Source organism: Salvelinus namaycush, unplaced genomic scaffold (assembly GCF_016432855.1).
Source record: "Salvelinus namaycush isolate Seneca unplaced genomic scaffold, SaNama_1.0 Scaffold986, whole genome shotgun sequence".
Lineage (NCBI taxonomy): Eukaryota > Metazoa > Chordata > Actinopteri > Salmoniformes > Salmonidae > Salvelinus > Salvelinus namaycush.
This window is the reverse complement of record NW_024061737.1, coordinates 16315-36077: the sequence shown is the minus strand read 5'-3', so window position 1 is coordinate 36077 and position 19763 is coordinate 16315. Positions and strand designations below refer to the sequence as shown.

The window sequence follows — 19763 nt, the reverse complement described above, 5'->3', positions numbered from 1 at the left end:
AGGCTGGTAACTCTAATGAACTTATCCTCTGCAGCAGAGGTAACTCTGGGTCTTCCTGTCCTGTGCTGGTCCTCATGAGAACCAGTTTCATCATAACGCTTGATGGTTTTTGCGACTGCACTTGAAGAAACTTGTTGAAATTTTCTGTATTGACTGACCATGTCTTAAAGTAATGATGGACTGTCATTTCTCTTTGCTTATTTGAGCTGTTCGTGCCATAATATGGACTTGGTCTTTTACCAAATAGGGCTGTCTTCTGTATACCACCTCTCCCTTGTCACAACACAACTGATTGGCTCAAATGCATTATGGAAAGAAATTCCACAAATGAACTTTTAACAAGGCACACCTGTTAATTGAAATGCATTGCAGGTGACTACCTCATAAAGCTGGTTGAGAGAATGCCAAGAGTGTGCAAAGCTGTCATCAAGGCAAAGGGTGGCTACTTTGAAGAATCTCAAATATAACATATTTTGATTTGTTTAATACTTTTTTGGTTACTACATGATTTCATCTGTGTTATTTCATAGTTTTGATGTCTTCACTATTATTCTACAAGAAAAACCCTTGAATGAGTAGGTGTGTCCATTTTTGACTGGTACTGTACACACAGACACAGACACACTTGATACACACACACACTCAGGGGCAGGTATTTGGGATTACCATCAATTGATATAGCAGATTACATTTTTCAGATTTTGTTATGATTTATATTTCATCCAACTTCATGTATTTTGATTTATTCATTGATTTATTGTCATGATTATAATGATTTTCTACATGGTGAAAATGTATTTTCTCCCTTTTTAAACAATTCTTTCAAATCTTATCTTCAAACCTTCTGCACTTCTATATTCTTTCTTCAGACTCTTTTATTTGGCCCTCGTTTCTCTCTCTGCCAGTAGACCCTATAACCCTGGCTGTTACAGTTGAAGGGTCAACCCTGTTCCCGGGTGTAAAGGGTTAACCCTGGGAGTTAGGTTTTTTAACCCTAGGAGCATTAGAGCATGTCCCAGGCCTGTCCATTAACCCCTCCTTCTCCAGGACCTCTCTCTGTCTCTTTCCTGCTCTGTGGATGTTTAACTCGTCCATGTCTGTGGTTACTAACCAAGCTGCAGTCTAGAAACAGAACAGCCTCACCATGTAGAGGACAAACTACAATCCTCTTCCCTTTGACAACGCTGGGGAGTCAATGGTTCATTGTCTTTCTGATTTTGGGAGAACAAGTCTATCTCTGTCCTAGTTAGGAATGCACTAACCCTCCTTTGTATCTGGACAAATGTTTGACTCTTGGTAGAGAAAAAGCAACACTTCAATTCTTCCTCTTCAAACTAACATAACACTACTTCTTCTAGATTGGCTTACATCACCGGAGTGGTTGTGGGATCCTAACCATTTTCACCATGTATTTACAATTAAGAATGACGAGAGTGGAAGCCAATCTGAATGGTTTTGGTAACGATAAAATCCCTGTTGGATAGCGGACAGAATACCTTTAAGGGGAAAAGCAGAGAAATCATGCATGACTGAGTGTCCACAAACACACCTGATATAGAGGTGTAGTGTAAAGCTGTGATTGTGTGTGTCAGGGTGTTCGTTAACCAATCGGGTGTGTGACTTCAGGTGTGTGGGAGATCCAGGCGGGAGAAGCCAATCAGATGGTCCACATGAATATCCTGATCAGCTGTGTGTTGGCTGCCTTCCTCCTGGGGGCGCTAGTGGCAGGCCTGGTGGTGTTCTGCTATAGAGACTCCTTCCTCCGCCACAAGCCCCGGCACGCCCACAAAGATGCAGAGTCAGCCCCCTCCTGCAGCGACTCCACCGGATCCTTCACTAAGCTTAACGGGCTCTTCGACAGTCCTGTCAAGGTAACCTGGAGACCTGAATACAGATTTATGAGTCAACACATTATTCAGTAACCGAGTGTTACTGACTGACATTGTCGTGGTATCTTATGTAGATAGATAGAACCAGAGTGAGAATGACACTGACATTGTCGTGGTATCTTATGTAGATAGATAGAACCAGAGTGAGAATGACACTGACATTGTCGTGGTATCTTATGTAGATAGATAGAACCAGAGTGAGAATGACACTGACATTGTCGTGGTATCTTATGTAGATAGATAGAACCAGAGTGAGAATGACACTGACATTGTCGTGGTATCTTATGTAGATAGATAGAACCAGAGTGAGAATGACACTGACATTCAGGGTGCGGCGGCCACAATTATTTGGGGGGGAGGGGCCTAATAATAATAATAAAGCCGTAATTTAACGGTAAAAATGTATTACCTTTTAATGTGGCATGAACACAACCAGTCATGATGCTTTCATCTGATTGTCAAACAAATCACTTCAAAATGTAGGCTACCTGTGCATGTTCATGCACTTCAAAATAATCCAAACAGTGCAATACATGTACTCTGATGACTGGAAATAGACATCTGCATGTTACCTCTGATGACTGGAAATAGACATCTGCATGTACTCTGATGACTGGAAATAGACATCTGCATGTTACCTCTGATGACTGGAAATAGGCATCTGCATGTACTCTGATGACTGGAAATAGACATCTGCATGTACTCTGATGTTTGGAAATAGACATCTGCATGTTCTCTGATGACTGGAAATAGACATCTGCATGTACTCTGATGACTGGAAATAGGCATCTGCATGTACTCTGATGACTGGAAATAGACATCTGCATGTACTCTGATGTTTGGAAATAGACATCTGCATGTTCTCTGATGACTGGAAATAGACATCTGCATGTACTCTGATGACTGGAAATAGACATCTGCATGTACTCTGATGACTGGAAATAGGCATCTGCATGTTACCTCTGATGACTGGAAATAGACATCTGCATGTTCACTCTGATGACTGGAAATAGACATCTGCATGTACTCTGATGACTGGAAATAGACATCTGCATGTACTCTGATGACTGGAAATAGACATCTGCATGTACTCTGATGACTGGAAATAGACATCTGCATGTACTCTGATGACTGGAAATAGACATCTGCATGTACTCTGATGACTGGAAATAGGCATCTGCATGTACTCTGATGACTGGAAATAGACATCTGCATGTACTCTGATGACTGGAAATAGACATCTGCATTGTCACGATCTATCACAAGGATGACGCTGGAGAGACGAAGCAGGTACGGGGAGTAACATTTAATAAATAACGGACATGGAACGAGACATAAACAGCGTTAGCAAACAAAAAACAATCAATGCAGAAGCGGGGAACAGAGCTGGGGAACTGACACATATAGGGGAGAAAATGAACACGTAATAAGAGAGTCCAGGTGAGTCCAATAACGCTGATGCGCGTGACGAGGAAAGGCAGGTGTACGTGATGGATGGCAGGAGTGAGTGATGCAAGGCATTCTGGCGCCCTCAAGCGCCAGGGGAAGGGAAGAGCGGGAGCAGACGTGACAGTACCCCCCCTCTAGGGGCGCCACCCGGCGTCCCACCTGGGCGAACCGGCCGAGACATGGGCGCTGGGCAAGCCGGTTGAGGCGTGGAAGCCCGACGAACCGGCAGGAGCGTGAGAGCCTGGCGAGCCGGCTGAGGCATGGGAGCCTGACGATCCGGCTGAGTCAAGACGCCTGTCGATCCCGCTGAGGAAACCCGATGATCCGGTGGAGTGTGACGTGGGATGGGAAGCCACCGAGCCAACCGAGGCAATGAAACCTCTCGAGCCAGCCAGGGCATGAAAGCTCGACGGGCTGGCTTAGGCACCCCCGGTTCCATCGGCGGCAGAATCCACCCCCGACGTCACCGACAAAACAAAAAACAAACAAACAAAAAACTCCTGGACCGGCTGGGCAGACAAGAACTGACGATCCAGCTGAGGCCCGACGTGGGATGGGCGCCATCCGAGCCAACCGGGGCAAGGAAACCTCTCGAGCCTGCTAGGGCGTGGAAGCCCGACGAGCAGGCTAGGCACCCCCGGTTCCATCGGTGGTGACCCAGAGCCGATGCCACTATACCAACCAGAACGCCAGTACTCCCCGATGCTTCGTGTGATGGCTTCTGCATTCTGTCACGATCTATCACAAGGATGACGCTGGAGAGACGAAGCAGGTACGGGGAGTAACATTTAATAAATAACGGACATGGAACGAGACATAAACAGCGTTAGCAAACAAAAAACAATCAATGCAGAAGCGGGGAACAGAGCTGGGGAACTGACACATATAGGGGAGAAAATGTACACGTAATAAGAGAGTCCAGGTGAGTCCAATAACGCTGATGCGCGTGACGAGGAAAGGCAGGTGTACGTGATGGATGGCAGGAGTGAGTGATGCAAGGCATTCTGGCGCCCTCAAGCGCCAGGGGAAGGGAAGAGCGGGAGCAGACGTGACATGCATGTACTCTGATGACTGGAAATAGACATCTGCATGTACTCTGATGACTGGAAATAGACATCTGCATGTACTGTAATGTAATGACTGGAAATAGATCTGTTTACAAAACACCAAAAAGTGTGCCTACTGACATTCGGCGAATACCATTGATTAGGCCTACATTAATTGATGCTTCTTGCTGACAAATTTACATTTTTAGTTCCTTGAAAAGTCGGGACAACTGAAATGGGGCTGAAACTGTCCTGGGGAAAACGGGTGGTTACCCTAACACACATGGTCAATTTACTAGACTAGGCTACAATGTGTAGGCCTATAGAGTACCACAGTATGAGTCATAATACCCTCTAATCGTTTTTCCACCATACATTTTTCCCATAGAGGATTTTAGAAACACTTAAAATAAGGGTTGTGTTTCGTGTAGGCTTACCCTGGCGTGATGTTTTAATAACCGTGTAAATCTCTCTAGGACAAGGTGATTTTTATCAATATAGTCGCCTGTGTTTATCGCCTAAAAATTAAACGCTAATGTGGCTAGCATAAAGAACTACAAATACCATGATGCTCTGGACAAGACTGCCGAATAGAGGCAAAGGTAAGAATCTCTGGATTAACTATCTTTTAGCTAAATGTAGCAATTCTGTAAACTGTCTTGTGCAAGTTTTAAATTGACACAATACCTGTTAGCAAAGGTGTCAGCTAGAGACGACGTGCAGAAGCTTGCAGGGATTTGTAGTCTTGCATGATGTCTACGTTGATGCTAATTAGCATTTTCAAACCGAAAAGTAAATAGAGCTGACTATTGATAAAAGTCACCTTGTCCGAGAGAGATTTACATGGTTATCAAAACGTCACGGCTGAGGAGGCCTCCACGAAACACATCCCTTACATTAAGTGTTTCTAAAATTCCCTATGGGAAAAATAAATGATGGAAAAACGATTGGAACCATTTCCATGTTTGACCGCTAGGTTTTATGGGTATTGACACCTCCACTGTGGGGTAGCCAGTGATGTAGTAGTAAATAAATGGTGGGTAAACTCTGATTGCTGGTTGCGGTGAAAAAAGTTACGCTCCCTATACTTTCAATGCATTTTTCAGAAAAGGAGGGTCAACTGCATTGTGTTGCCTTTACCCTCCACTAGGCCTACACCACTGCCAGTAGCCTACGCTCTCAACTGAAGCAATTTTACACACATGAACATAAGCAGAACAGGTAGCCTACATTCAATATAATACACAAGTTGAATCAAAACATGGTTACACCCTAGGTCATGAGTTGTCCATGATTCACGAGTTGAATGCTTAGATTCTTCACAGATCGTGTGACATAAACCACAACCTTTCTTTCCCTACATTTATGACATTAATGACAGTGTAATTTGTAATTATTAAGCATTTAACGATTGAATTAGAACATTGAACTTAAACCTTGTACTATTCCTGGATCTTGGAGATCTCGGGAAAAGCACTAAGTGTAACCATGCCTATGTTGTTATGCTGGTGAATGAGGACCCAAAAGCGACTTAATAGAAACCGAGTCTTTATTCCAGTCTTTAACAAACAATGATACTCCTGGATATTATCCTAGGTAAATCCAAAACAGGAAACTGAAATCCTCTCGTCAGTAGAGAGGAACGACTGGAGACGCGACCACAGACTGCAGGTCGCTTCAGGAAGGCACAGGCCGTAGCTGACATAGACACCTGCTCACACGCAGCATCTGAAGAAGGCAAAAACACGACAGGGCGGAACAAGGACACAGAACAGCAAACATCAAACAAGAATCCGACAAGGACAGAAGCGGAAAACAGAGGGAGAAATAGGGACTCTAATCAGAGGGCAAAATAGGGGACAGGTGTGAAAGAGTAAATGAGGTAGTTAGGAGAATGAGAAACAGCTGGGAGCAGGAACGGAACGATAGAGAGAGAGAGCGAGAGAGGGAGAGAGGGAGGGGGAGAGAGAGGGATAGAAAGAGGGAAAGAACCTAATAAGACCAGCAGAGGGAAGCACAGGGACAAGACATGATGATCAAAGACAAAACATGACAGTACCCCCCCACTCACCGAGCGCCTCCTGGCGCACTCGAGGAGGAACCCTGGCGGCAACGAAGGAAATCATCAATCAACGAACGGTCCAGCACGTCCCGAGATGGAACCCAACTCCTCTCCTCAGGACCGTAACCCTCCCAATCCACTAAGTACTGGTGACCACGTCCCCGAGAACGCATGTCCATGATCTTCCGTACCTTGTAAATAGGTGCGCCCTCGACAAGGACGGGGGGGGGGGGAGGGAAGACGAACGGGGGCGCGAAGAAAAGGCTTGACACAGGAGACATGGAAGACAGGGTGGACGCGACGAAGATGTCGCGGAAGAAGCAGTCGCACAGCGACAGGATTGACGACCTGAGAGACACGGAACGGACCAATGAACCGCGGAGTCAACTTGCGAGAAGCTGTCGTAAGGGGAAGGTTACGAGTGGAAAGCCACACTCTCTGACCGCGACAATACCTAGGACTCTTAATCCTACGTTTATTGGCGGCTCTCACAGTCTGCGCCCTGTAACGGCAAAGTGCAGACCTGACCCTCCTCCAGGTGCGCTCACAACGTTGGACAAAAGCCTGAGCGGAGGGAACGCTGGACTCGGCGAGCTGGGACGAGAACAGAGGAGGCTGGTACCCAAGACTACTCTGAAACGGAGATAGCCCGGTAGCAGACGAAGGAAGCGAGTTGTGAGCGTACTCAGCCCAGGGGAGCTGTTCTGCCCAAGACGCAGGGTTTCGAAACGAAAGGCTGCGTAATATGCGACCAATCGACTGATTGGCCCTTTCTGCTTGACCGTTAGACTGGGGATGAAACCCGGAAGAGAGACTGACGGAAGCACCAATCAAACGACAGAACTCCCTCCAAAACTGTGACGTGAATTGCGGGCCTCTGTCTGAAACGGCGTCTAACGGGAGGCCATGAATTCTGAACACATTCTCAATGATGATTTGTGCCGTCTCCTTAGCGGAAGGAAGCTTAGCGAGGGGAATGAAATGTGCCGCCTTAGAGAACCTATCGATAACCGTAAGAATCACAGTCTTCCCCGCAGACGAAGGCAGACCGGTAATAAAGTCTAAGGCGATGTGAGACCATGGTCGAGAAGGAATGGGAAGCGGTCTGAGACGACCGGCAGGAGGAGAGTTACCTGACTTAGTCTGCGCGCAGTCCGAACAAGCAGCCACGAAACGGCGCGTGTCCCGCTCCTGAGTAGGCCACCAAAACCGCTGGCGAATAGAAGCAAGCGTACCCCGAACGCCGGGGTGGCCAGCTAACTTGGCAGAGTGAGCCCACTGAAGAACAGCCAGACGAGTAGAGACAGGAACGAACAGAAGGTTACTAGGACAAGCGCGCGGCGACGCAGTGTGAGTGAGTGCTTGCTTTACCTGTCTCTCAATTCCCCAGACAGTCAACCCGACAACACGCCCTTCAGGGAGAATCCCCTCGGGGTCGGTAGAAGCCACAGAAGAACTAAAGAGACGGGATAAGGCATCAGGCTTGGTGTTCTTATTTCCCGGGCGATAGGAAATCACGAACTCGAAACGAGCGAAAAACAACGCCCAACGAGCTTGACGTGCATTAAGTCGTTTGGCAGAACGGATGTACTCAAGGTTCTTATGGTCAGTCCAAACGACAAAAGGGACGGTCGCCCCCTCCAACCACTGTCGCCATTCGCCTATGGCTAAGCGGATGGCGAGCAGTTCGCGGTTACCCACATCATAGTTGCGTTCCGATGGCGACAGGCGATGAGAAAAGTAAGCGCAAGGATGGACCTTATCGTCAGAATGGAAGCGCTGGGACAGAATGGCTCCCACGCCCACCTCTGAAGCGTCAACCTCGACAATGAATTGTTTAGTGACGTCAGGAGTAACAAGGATAGGGGCGGAAGTAAAACGCTTCTTGAGGAGATCAAAAGCTCCCTGGGCGGAACCGGACCACTTAAAGCAAGTCTTGACAGAAGTCAGAGCTGTGAGAGGGGCAGCCACCTGACCGAAATTACGAATGAAACGCCGATAGAAATTAGCGAAACCGAGAAAGCGCTGCAACTCGACACGTGACTTAGGAACGGGCCAATCGCTGACAGCCTGGACCTTAGCGGGATCCATCTGAATGCCTTCAGCGGAAATAACAGAACCGAGAAATGTGACAGAGGAGACATGAAAGGCGCACTTCTCAGCCTTCACGTAGAGACAATTCTCTAAAAGGCGCTGGAGTACACGTCGAACGTGCTGAACATGAATCTCGAGTGACGGTGAAAAAATCAGGATATCGTCAAGGTAAACGAAAACAAAGATGTTCAGCATGTCTCTCAGTACATCATTAACTAATGCCTGAAAGACAGCTGGAGCATTAGCGAGACCGAACGGCAGAACCCGGTATTCAAAATGCCCTAACGGAGTGTTAAACGCCGTTTTCCACTCGTCCCCCTCTCTGATGCGTACGAGATGGTAAGCGTTACGAAGGTCCAACTTAGTAAAGAACCTGGCTCCCTGCAGAATCTCGAAGGCTGACGACATAAGGGGAAGCGGATAACGATTCTTAACCGTTATGTCATTCAGCCCTCGATAATCCACGCAGGGGCGCAGAGTACCGTCCTTCTTCTTAACAAAGAAAAACCCCGCTCCGGCGGGAGAGGAAGAAGGCACCACGGTACCGGCGTCGAGAGAAACAGACAGATAATCCTCGAGAGCCTTACGTTCGGGAGCCGACAGAGAGTATAGTCTACCCCGAGGGGGAGTGGTCCCCGGAAGGAGATCAATACAACAATCATACGACCGGTGAGGAGGAAGAGAGTTGGCTCTGGACCGACTGAAGACCGTGCGCAGATCATGATATTCCTCCGGCACTCCTGTCAAATCACCAGGTTCCTCCTGAGTAGAGGGGACAGAAGAAACAGGAGGGATAGCAGACATTAAACACTTCACATGACAAGAAACGTTCCAGGATAGGATAGAATTACTAGACCAATTAATAGAAGGATTATGACATACTAGCCAGGGATGACCCAAAACAACAGGTGTAAAAGGTGAACGAAAAATCAAAAAGGAAATGGTCTCACTGTGGTTACCAGATACTGTGAGGGTTAAAGGTAGTGTCTCACATCTGATACTGGGGAGAAGGCTACCATCTAAGGCGAACATGGGCGTGGGCTTCCCTAACTGTCTGAGAGGAATGTCATGTTTCCGAGCCCATGCTTCGTCCATAAAACAACCCTCAGCCCCAGAGTCTATCAAGGCACTGCAGGAAGCAGCCGAACCGGTCCAGCGTAGATGGACCGACAAGGTAGTACAGGATCTTGATGGAGAGACCTGAGTAGTAGCGCTCACCAGTAGCCCTCCGCTTACTGATGAGCTCTGGCTTTTACTGGACATGACATGACAAAATGTCCAGCAGAACCGCAATAGAGGCAAAGGCGGTTGGTGATTCTCCGTTCCCTCTCCTTAGTCGAGATGCGAATACCTCCCAGCTGCATGGGCTCAGTCACTGAGCCGGTGGGAGGAGATGGTTGAGATGCGGAGAGGGGAAACACCGTTAACGCGAGCTCTCCTCCACGAGCTCGGTGACGAAGATCTACCCGTCGTTCTATGCGGATGGCGAGTGCAATCAAAGAGTCCACGCTGGAAGGAACCTCCCGGGAGAGAATCTCATCCTTAACCTCAGCGTGGAGTCCCTCCAGAAAACGAGCGAGCAACGCCGGCTCGTTCCAGTCACTGGATGCAGCAAGAGTGCGAAACTCTATAGAGTAATCCGTTATGGATCGATCACCTTGACATAGGGAAGCCAGGGCCCTGGAAGCCTCCTTCCCAAAAACTGAACGATCAAAAACCCGTATCATCTCCTCTTTAAAGTTCTGATAAACGTTAGAACACTCAGCCCTTGCCTCCCAGATAGCTGTGCCCCACTCCCGAGCCCGACCAGTAAGGAGTGATATGACGTAAGCGATCCGAGCTCTCTCTCTTGAGTATGTGTTGGGCTGGAGAGAGAACACAATATCACACTGGGTGAGAAAGGAGCGACACTCAGTGGGCTGCCCAGAGTAACATGGTGGGTTATTAACCCTAGGTTCCGGAGACTCGGAAGACCAGGAAGTAGCTGGTGGCACGAGACGAAGACTCTGAAACTGTCCTGAGAGATTGGAGACCTGAGCGGACAGGGTCTCAACGGCATGACGAGCAGCAGACAATTCCTGCTCGTGTCTGCCGAGCATTGCTCCCTGGATCTCGACGGCAGTGTTGCGAGAATCCGTAGTCGCTGGGTCCATTCTTGGTCGGATTCTTCTGTTATGCTGGTGAATGAGGACCCAAAAGCGACTTAATAGAAACCGAGTCTTTATTCCAGTCTTTAACAAACAATGATACTCCTGGATATTATCCTAGGTAAATCCAAAACAGGAAACTGAAATCCTCTCGTCAGTAGAGAGGAACGACTGGAGACGCGACCACAGACTGCAGGTCGCTTCAGGAAGGCACAGGCCGTAGCTGACATAGACACCTGCTCACACGCAGCATCTGAAGAAGGCAAAAACACGACAGGGCGGAACAAGGACACAGAACAGCAAACATCAAACAAGAATCCGACAAGGACAGAAGCGGAAAACAGAGGGAGAAATAGGGACTCTAATCAGAGGGCAAAATAGGGGACAGGTGTGAAAGAGTAAATGAGGTAGTTAGGAGAATGAGAAACAGCTGGGAGCAGGAACGGAACGATAGAGAGAGAGAGCGAGAGAGGGAGAGAGGGAGGGGGAGAGAGAGGGATAGAAAGAGGGAAAGAACCTAATAAGACCAGCAGAGGGAAGCACAGGGACAAGACATGATGATCAAAGACAAAACATGACATATGTAAAATGTCGTTATCCAAAATCATGTAGGCCTATGCCATTGCAAAATCATGTAGGCCTATGCCATTGCAAAATCATGTAGGCCTATGCCATTGCAAAATCATGTAGGCCTATGCCATTGCAAAATCGAAGTCTTCTAAAGAGTCTACTATAGGCCTACTGTCATTAATGTTGGATGGAATGGTTGCGCATTGGTGTTGAGCTGTAGGCTAGTTCTCCAGTGATATTGGAGACACTCATCAGCTGATCCAGGCAAGAAAAGTGATATTGATTGAAAATAATAAAGCTAAATAAATGGTCTACTTCTGGTCACGGACGGCACAGAGAACAGCAATACCCGCGCCCGCCTGAGAAACAAAGCAATGAGCGCTCTAAACAGCTGACTGACAAAGCAAACAATTATGAATGAACAGATAAATCTAATGCATTGGAATTAAAGGCTATTTTTATCAAGGGGACTTGGCAAACAAATCGCGAAAATGAGCAAGTGCAAAGAAAAATCTATGTGTTTAAAGGAGCCCAGCTGAGGCTGAAATTCAGCACTAGAGAGTGGACAGTGCTGTGGACAGGGAGACTATTTGTGCAGCCACATAGAAATAAATGGTTTAAACCATGACAGAAAGGTGGGGGTGTTCGATTAATTTGTAAACTTTTATTTTCATATTTACCACTGTAAAACATATTTACCACTGCTTTTAAACAAATAGAAGAATGGCAAATTAGCATTATTTAGATCCCCCCCCAAAGTTGGACTTTTGTTTCATTCAGGGGAGCTGAGCCCCCCTTGGCTCCCCTGTAATTCACCGCCCGGATAGAACATTTACAGTGCCTTCGGAGAGTTTTCAGACCCCTTGACCTTTTCCACATTTTGTTAGGTTACAGCCTTATTCTAAAATTCATTTAAAAAGAAAATCCTCATCAATACCCCATAATGACACGCAAAATACCCCATAATGACAAAACAAAAACAGGTTTTTAGAAATGTTTGCTAATTTATTAAAAAAATGAAAAACTAATATTACATTTACATAAGTATTCAGACCCTTTACTCAGTACTTTGTTGAAGCACCTTTGACAGCGATTACAGCCTTGAGTCTTCTTGGGTATGACGCTACAAGCTTGGCACACCTGTATTTGAGGAGTTTCTCCCATTCTTCTCTGCAGATACTCTCAAGTTCTGTCAGGTTGGATGGGGAGCGTTGCTGCACAGCTATTTTCAGGTCTCTCCAGAGATGTTCGATCAGGTTTAAGTCTGGGCTCTGGCTGGGCCACTCAAGGACATTCAGAGACTTGTCCCGAAGCCACTCCTGCGTTGTCTTGGCTGTGTGCTTAGGGTCGTTGTGCTGTTGGAAGGTGAACCTTCTCCCCCATTCTGAGTTCCTGAGTGCGCTGGAGCAAGTTTTCATCAAGGATCTCTCTGTACTTTGCTCCGTTCATCTTTCCCTGAATCCTGACTAGTCTCCCAATCCCTGCCTCTGAAAAACATCCCCACAGCATGTTGCTGCCACCACCATGCTTCACCGTAGGGATGGTGCCAGGTTTCTTCCAGATGTGATGCTTGGCATTCAGGCCAAAGAGTTCAATCTTGGTTTCATCAGACCAGAGAATCTTGTCTTGAGTCTTTAGGTGCCTTTTGGCAAACTCCAAGTGGGCTGTCATGTGCCTTTTACTGAGCAGTGGCTTCCATCTGGCAACTCTACCATAAAGGCCTGATTGGTGGAGTGCTACAGAGATGGTTGTCCTTCTGGAAGGTTCTCCCATCTCTACAGAGGAACTCTAGAGCTCTGTCAGAGTGACCATCGGGTTCTTGGTTACCTCATTGACCAAGGCCCTTCTCCCCCGATTGCTCAGTTTGGCCAGCAGGCCAGCTTTAGGAAGAGTCTTGGTGGTTCCAAACTTCTTCCATTTAACTTCTTATGGCTGCAGGGGCAGTATAGAGTAGCTTGGATGAAAGGTGCACAGAGGTGCCCAGAGTAAACGGCCTGCTCCTCAGTCATAGTTGCTAATATATGCATATTATTATTAGTATTGGATAGAAAGCACTCTGACGTTTCTAAAACTGTTTGAATTATGTCTGTGAGTATAACAGAACTCATATGGAAGAAGAACCTGAGACGTTCCACTTCCTGTTTGGATTTTTTCTGAGGCTGCTACATTTTCAACCAAGCTCCCAATGAAATTACAGCGAGATATGGATGAGTTTTCACTTCCTACGGCTTCCACTAGATGTCAACAGTCAATAGAACTTTGTCTGATGACTCTAATGTGAAGGGGGGTCGAAGGAGACAGGAATGAGTAACCAAAGCCATGAGGTGACCACGCATTGAACACGCGCATTCATGTGAGAGGCAGCTCCGTTCCATCACTCAACTGAAGTCAATGTAATTCTCCGGTTGGAACGTTATTCAAGATGTATGTTAACAACATTCTTAAGATTGATTCAATACATCGTTTGACATGTTTCTACTGACTGTTATGGAACTTTTGGACATTTCGTCACGTTATAGTGGACGCGCTTTGTGACTTTGGAATTGTTTACCAAACGCGCTAACCAAAGTAGCTAATTGGACATAAATAACGGACATTATCGAACAAACCAAGCATTTATTGTGGACCTGGGATTCCTAGGACTGCATTCTGATGAAGTTCATCAAAGGTAAGGAAACATTTATCATGTATTTTCTGGTTTCTGTTGACTCCAACATGGCAGATAATTTGGCTATTGTTCTGAGCGCCGTCTCAGATTATTGCATGGTTTGCTTTTTCCGTAAAGTTTTTTTGAAATCTGACACAGTGGTTACATTAAGGAGAGGTATATCTATAATTCCATGTGTATAACTTGTATTATCATCTACATTTATGATGAGTATTTCTGTTGAAACGATGTGGCTATGCAAAATCACTTGATGTTTTTGGAACTAGTGAATGTAACGCGCCAATGTAAACTCAGATATTTTGATATAAATATGAACTTAATCAAACAAAACATGCATGTATTGTGTAACATGAAGTCCTATGAGTGTCATCTGATGAAGATCATCAAAGGTTAGTGATTAATTTTATCTCTATTTCTGCTTTTTCTGACTGCTATCTTTCCCTGGAAAAATGGCTGTGCTTATTGTGGTTTGGTGGTGACCTAACATAATCGTTTGTAGTGCTTTTGCTGAAAAGCATATTTGAAATCGGACACTTGTGGGATTAACAACAAGATTACCTTTAAAATGATATAAGACACATGTATGTTTGAGGAATTTTAATTATGAGATTTCTGTTGTTTGAATTTGGCGCCCTGCACTTTCACTGGCTGTTGTCATATCGATCCCGTTAGCGGGATGCAGCCATAAGAAGTTAAGAATGATGGAGGCCACTGTGTTCTTGGAGACCGTCAATGCTGCAGACATTTTTTGGTACCCTTCCCCAGATCCAAAAACCTGTTTTTCCTTTGTCATTATGGGGTATTGTGTGTAGATTGCTGAGGATTTATTTTTATTTAATCCATTTTATAATAAGGCTGTAAAGTAACAAAATGTTGAAAAAGTCAAGGGGTCTGGATACTTTCCGAAGGCACTGTATGTATGTATGTATGTATGTATGTATGTATGTATGTATGTATGTATGTATGTATGTATGTATGTATGTATGTATGTATGTATGTATGTATGTATGTATGTACAGTATGTATGTACAGTTTGTGTTGGCTAGAGGAACCAAATGAACAAAGCCCTCTCTTCTGTCCTCCTGTCTTGTCTCCAGGAGTACCAGCCAAGTCTGGACTGTCCCAAGCTGTACACCAACTTACTGAGCAGTGGTAAGGACCTGACACCTAACGGAGACACCAAGACCATGATCCTCCGGGACGGCTGTCAGCCTCCCGAGCTGGCCGCCCTGCCCACCCCCGAGTCTACCCCTGTGCTGCAGCAGAAAGTCCTGCAGCCAATCAGGAACCAGTGGGAGCGAGCCAATCACCACGGGAAGATCAACGGATCCAGGAAGAACTCCAACTCTACCTCCTCCTCCTCCATCGCCAAGAATCCCCAGTTCCACCCGAGTTCCCCCCCCCCTCCTCACCCCCAGCCCCACCCTGCGCTGGGACACTCCCACATCCCCAGCGCCGTCGTCCTTCCCAACGCCACGCACGAATACCGCAGTGGTTACCATGGAAACCCGGCCGACGACGTCACGCCGCCGCGCACCCTGGACAGGAAGCCAGAGAACATGGAACACCTGCAGGCCACGCCCCCTCATTCTAAAGGAAGCAGAAAGGAGCAGAAGAGGTCGCTGGATGCCAGGAACACACTGAACGACCTGCTGAAGCACCTGAACGATGCTAACACGGCTAACGCTAGCTCCAAGGCTATCCTCCAAGAGGGGGCCGGCTCAGCGCCTCGACCCAGCAGACAACACCTGATGCTGGAGCCTCTAGGGGACATCACTGAGGTTCCCCCAAAGGTCCCCAGCCGAGAGGCCTCTCTTTACTCCCCCTCCTCCTCCTCCTCCCTGCCCAGGCACAGCCCCACCAAGAGGGTTGACGTCCCCCTGCCCTCCACCCCTAGCTCCCCCACAGGCAGCCTGGGTATGGGAGGAAGCATGAGCGGCACCCTGGAGAGGAGGTACGGCTCTCATCACAGGAGCTCTTCTCACAGACACTCCCTCACCGCCACCTCTCCCAACGGAGTCAGTATGGGGGTGTCGTTGTCCCACCAACACAGTATGAACAGAGGGGGGTACATGCCCCCCACCCCTCCCTCCAGACTGGACTCCCAGAGGGGGCTCCACTCCCCCCATCAACACCCCCACCCCCCCTCCCTGTCCCGCCAGAGCAGCTACAGTGGGCACGGCTCGCTCCCCCGCCAGGGACTTAAACGGACCCCGTCCCTAAAGCCTGACGTCCCCCCTAAACCCAACGCCTTCACCCCACAGACTCCTCAGATGAGGGTGGTCAACAAGTACAGCTACTAGGACACTATAGACACTATGGAGTGTACTACCAAGTGTACTAACTGGGACAGGGCAGGGGCACTACTGAATGTGCTCTAGAGCCAGACTGGTTATGAGAAGGCTTAGGGAGGGAGTAGGACCATGTGTGTGTCAGGGTGTGTCCCCATAGAATGATTCATTCCTTCACTCTAAAAAGGGAAAATCACACCAGTGGCCAAAGATGTGACGTGGAGTTCTGTGTCTTGTCTTGTGGCTCCATGTTTCTCTCCATCTCACAACACACTGGTCAGTCTCCTCTAACCCTGACCCCTGGCCCTGACTCACTAACCCCAGCCCCAGGACATAAGGCAGGGTGGGGGTAGATGGGTGTAGGGGTCCTGTAGGGGACTAGCGTGGCCCCCAGTGTGTAGCCTGGCTCTATGATCCTGACTGTGGACGGTACGAGGTCTAACTCCGAGAACTACTTGAAGAATGGGTCTGATGTCTCACTGTCACTAAGCACTGTCTGTTTGTGCCACAAATGGCACCCTATTCCCTTTGTTGTCAACTACTTCTGACCACGGCACATAGGCCTGGTTGTACCTAGTGCACTATATAGGGAATAAGGGTGCCATTTGGGGGACACGCTCTGTCTTCCCATGAATGTGAACTGGACTGAACTGAACTAGGGGGAGGAATAGGATAGAACTGTTTGTATCTTATCTGTCTGACTGATGGGGGAGAGCAGCGAGGAGACACACTAAACATAGTGTCCCTTTAGAGGTGTTTAACTCAACTATAAAGACGGAGGAGGAAGGAAGGCAACAGAGAGAACACCAGTGTGTGTCAGCTGGAGGGCAAAACCCAATGTACAGCAAACACATACACACACACTTTGCTTGGGGAGGTGAAAGGCCTGGCTGCCTACGTACCCTAACAGGGACCCTCTGTAACTCACTGGGATATCTACTGAACACGTTTGCTGCTATTGGTTTATGATGAGTAATGTATGTTGCTATTGGTTTATGATGAGTACTATATGTTGAGTGTATTTAGTCCTCTTATGCGTCTGTACCCTACAGCTGCCGTTGTCTCCTGACGTGTGTGTGTGTGTATGTGCGTACAGACCATGCAATTCAGTGCACTGTTAGAACAGGCTCCAGTGCCATCAGAGTCCTCTATCAACACATACCACTCTTCTCCTGTCTCACACAGACACACAGATACAAACTGGCGATGCAGAGACCTTTCCTCCAGTCTTTCAATGTAGCAGAGTGGTATTTAGAAACATTTCATCCAACCCACTTCAACAGGCTGGTGTTGTTTTGGTTTGGTTTTCTTTATTTTATTCAGAAATGAAAGACGTAAACATTTTATGCAACACCAATGGTTTTAGTTCTGTCAGGTTGAAATGGCGTTCTGCAACATGTCTGTCTCACCTGCCAACTGCATGTCCGTCACTAGTGTTAGTCTTAACATGTCTGTCTCACCTGCCAACTGCATGTCTGTCACTAGTGTTAGTCTTAACATGTCTGTCTGTCTCACCTGCCAACCGCATGTCCGTCACTAGTGTTGGTCTCTGTGCTCCGGTGGGAGTTCACACACTGCTCTCTGTGTGGTAGTTTCCCCAAGGTACAGATGCAGGATCAGCTTACCCTCTCTCAAACCTAATCTTGACCATTTCCAGGGTAACTGATCTTAGATCTTCGGTTCTCTGGCTGCCATTTTGGTTCCAGAGGCAGTGTTGTGTTTGCACTTTCCCAGTGAGTGACAAGTGTACAATCACACCAACATCTACCAATGTGTCCTACCGAGTCATGCTGGTAATGACAAGATACTGTACATATTATAAATATATGAGTATACATATTTTTAGGCCAGTTAATCCCAATCTGTGCATCGTGTGCCTTATTCAACAAATGATCGATATACAGAAATATTGAGGAAATAAAGTGATTTGGTCCTGAATGTCATTATTGTTACAATATAACCTAAGCAACTCTGATTATTTGAATTCAGAGTGAAATTTGTGTTCCACATTTAAATGTGTATTTATCTACCAAACTGCAGTTATTTCGATTCTAGAACTAAGAGTCGGTTTAGTCACCAACATTCCATTACAGAATGCAGGCTGAAGCAAAGCATGCTGGGATTACAGTATCCGTATATGACCTCATGAAGAAGAAGGCTGCTGATAGACCAAGCTGAGGTTCCATGCAGTGAATGTACTATTATGGCATGGGGATGTAGACTGACTCGTGTGTTCTCTCTAAACGCTTTGCTTCATAACACTCAACATGGCACTATACAGCCAATATACAGTAAACAGTCGATAGAGTACTCAATAAACATCCAACCCAGTATTAAGGTAAACACTCCGGGTAATTATTATAGATCAAAGATGTGTATCTAATGTCTTAATAAACTGTTCCATTAGAGTGAGCAGTGGTCATGTGACCGGGACATAAGAACAGGATGTGGTCTTGTCAGATGTCAGATCTTACATTGACAATGAGGTTCATGATTTGGGTACATTTACTTTATTTGGGGAATGAATTTGTCTGCCTGTTTGGAACCTGAAGCCACATTTTGTTAAAAAAGATAATTGTATTAATTAAAGTCTGTTGTCTATCAGTCGTCCTCTGCTAACCAGTGTTTGGGCTCAGAGACACACACACCCCCCTGTTCCATTGGTCCAGACAGGCTGTGCTCAGCTGTCTTGTGCATTGCCATATTGACCTGGGTCTTTGTGTTGCAGTGTCAGTCTACAGCCTTCCTACCCTCCTGTCTATCTATGCTCTGTGTGCAGATGAACCAGCCTCGTTGACATTACCTTTCTAATACTGTTCTGATTGGACAGTAAGACCCCCTGATGTTTGTTCAGAGTGTTTGTAGATATGTTGTAAAGTTGGAACTGTGAATGTGTACAAAATGATCGTCTTTTGTTTCAGGACTTCTTGTTGAATTTTTTTTAACACGGCATGTATAGTTGAAATAAAATAGTACTGCACAGAATTCTGATTCTGAGAGATATCCTTGTTTTTTTATGATTCTCAGAAGACAGCGGATTAGACCAGTGACTCTCTAATCCAGTTAGTGAGCACAAGATGCAGCGATCACTGAACTCACTATAGAAGTCAGACATCAACATATTGTTAATGTTCAACTGTAGTGATTTAGCAAAGCCACTCCCCAAGCTTATGTTTCATTAGAGTTTCATGAGCGAAATCTTAACTGGGACACTAATGCCTATATTTATACTAAAGTGTTCCTTCTTCAACATATCCCACAGCAGAGGAACAGGCTATTTGCCTCCATGCACCCCTGCTATCATTACAAACCACTAGCTAACATCAAACACTATTTACACCTCTGCCAAACAATGTCCTGTTTTCCTCTGGCACTGAGTGAGCTACATATCTACAGTTATACATGGAAGACAGCATTGTTTCAGAAATAGAAATTCAAAATGTGGATGGAGATTTGTTAAGATTTGGTGTTGCAGGCCAGGCTGTTTCTGCTGAGATTTGCCAATAAGTCATTGTTGCCTTGCCAGTAGTGTTGTTGTCTTGCCAAC

General features: G+C 46.6%; 1 protein-coding gene across 1 annotated transcript in view; it reads left to right on the top strand.

Moving 5' to 3' along the window:
* Positions 1-19195, top strand: part of LOC120043647 (semaphorin-6D-like) — a 48488-nt gene extending 29293 nt beyond the window's left edge. Inside the window, exons 18-19 of the mRNA XM_038988199.1 lie at positions 1627-1871; positions 15023-19195. Coding sequence (XP_038844127.1) covers positions 1627-1871; positions 15023-16228 — 1451 coding nt within the window. The 3' untranslated portion in view covers positions 16229-19195. The remainder of the gene's footprint in view (positions 1-1626; positions 1872-15022) is intronic.
* The last annotated feature ends 568 nt before the right edge of the window (positions 19196-19763 follow it).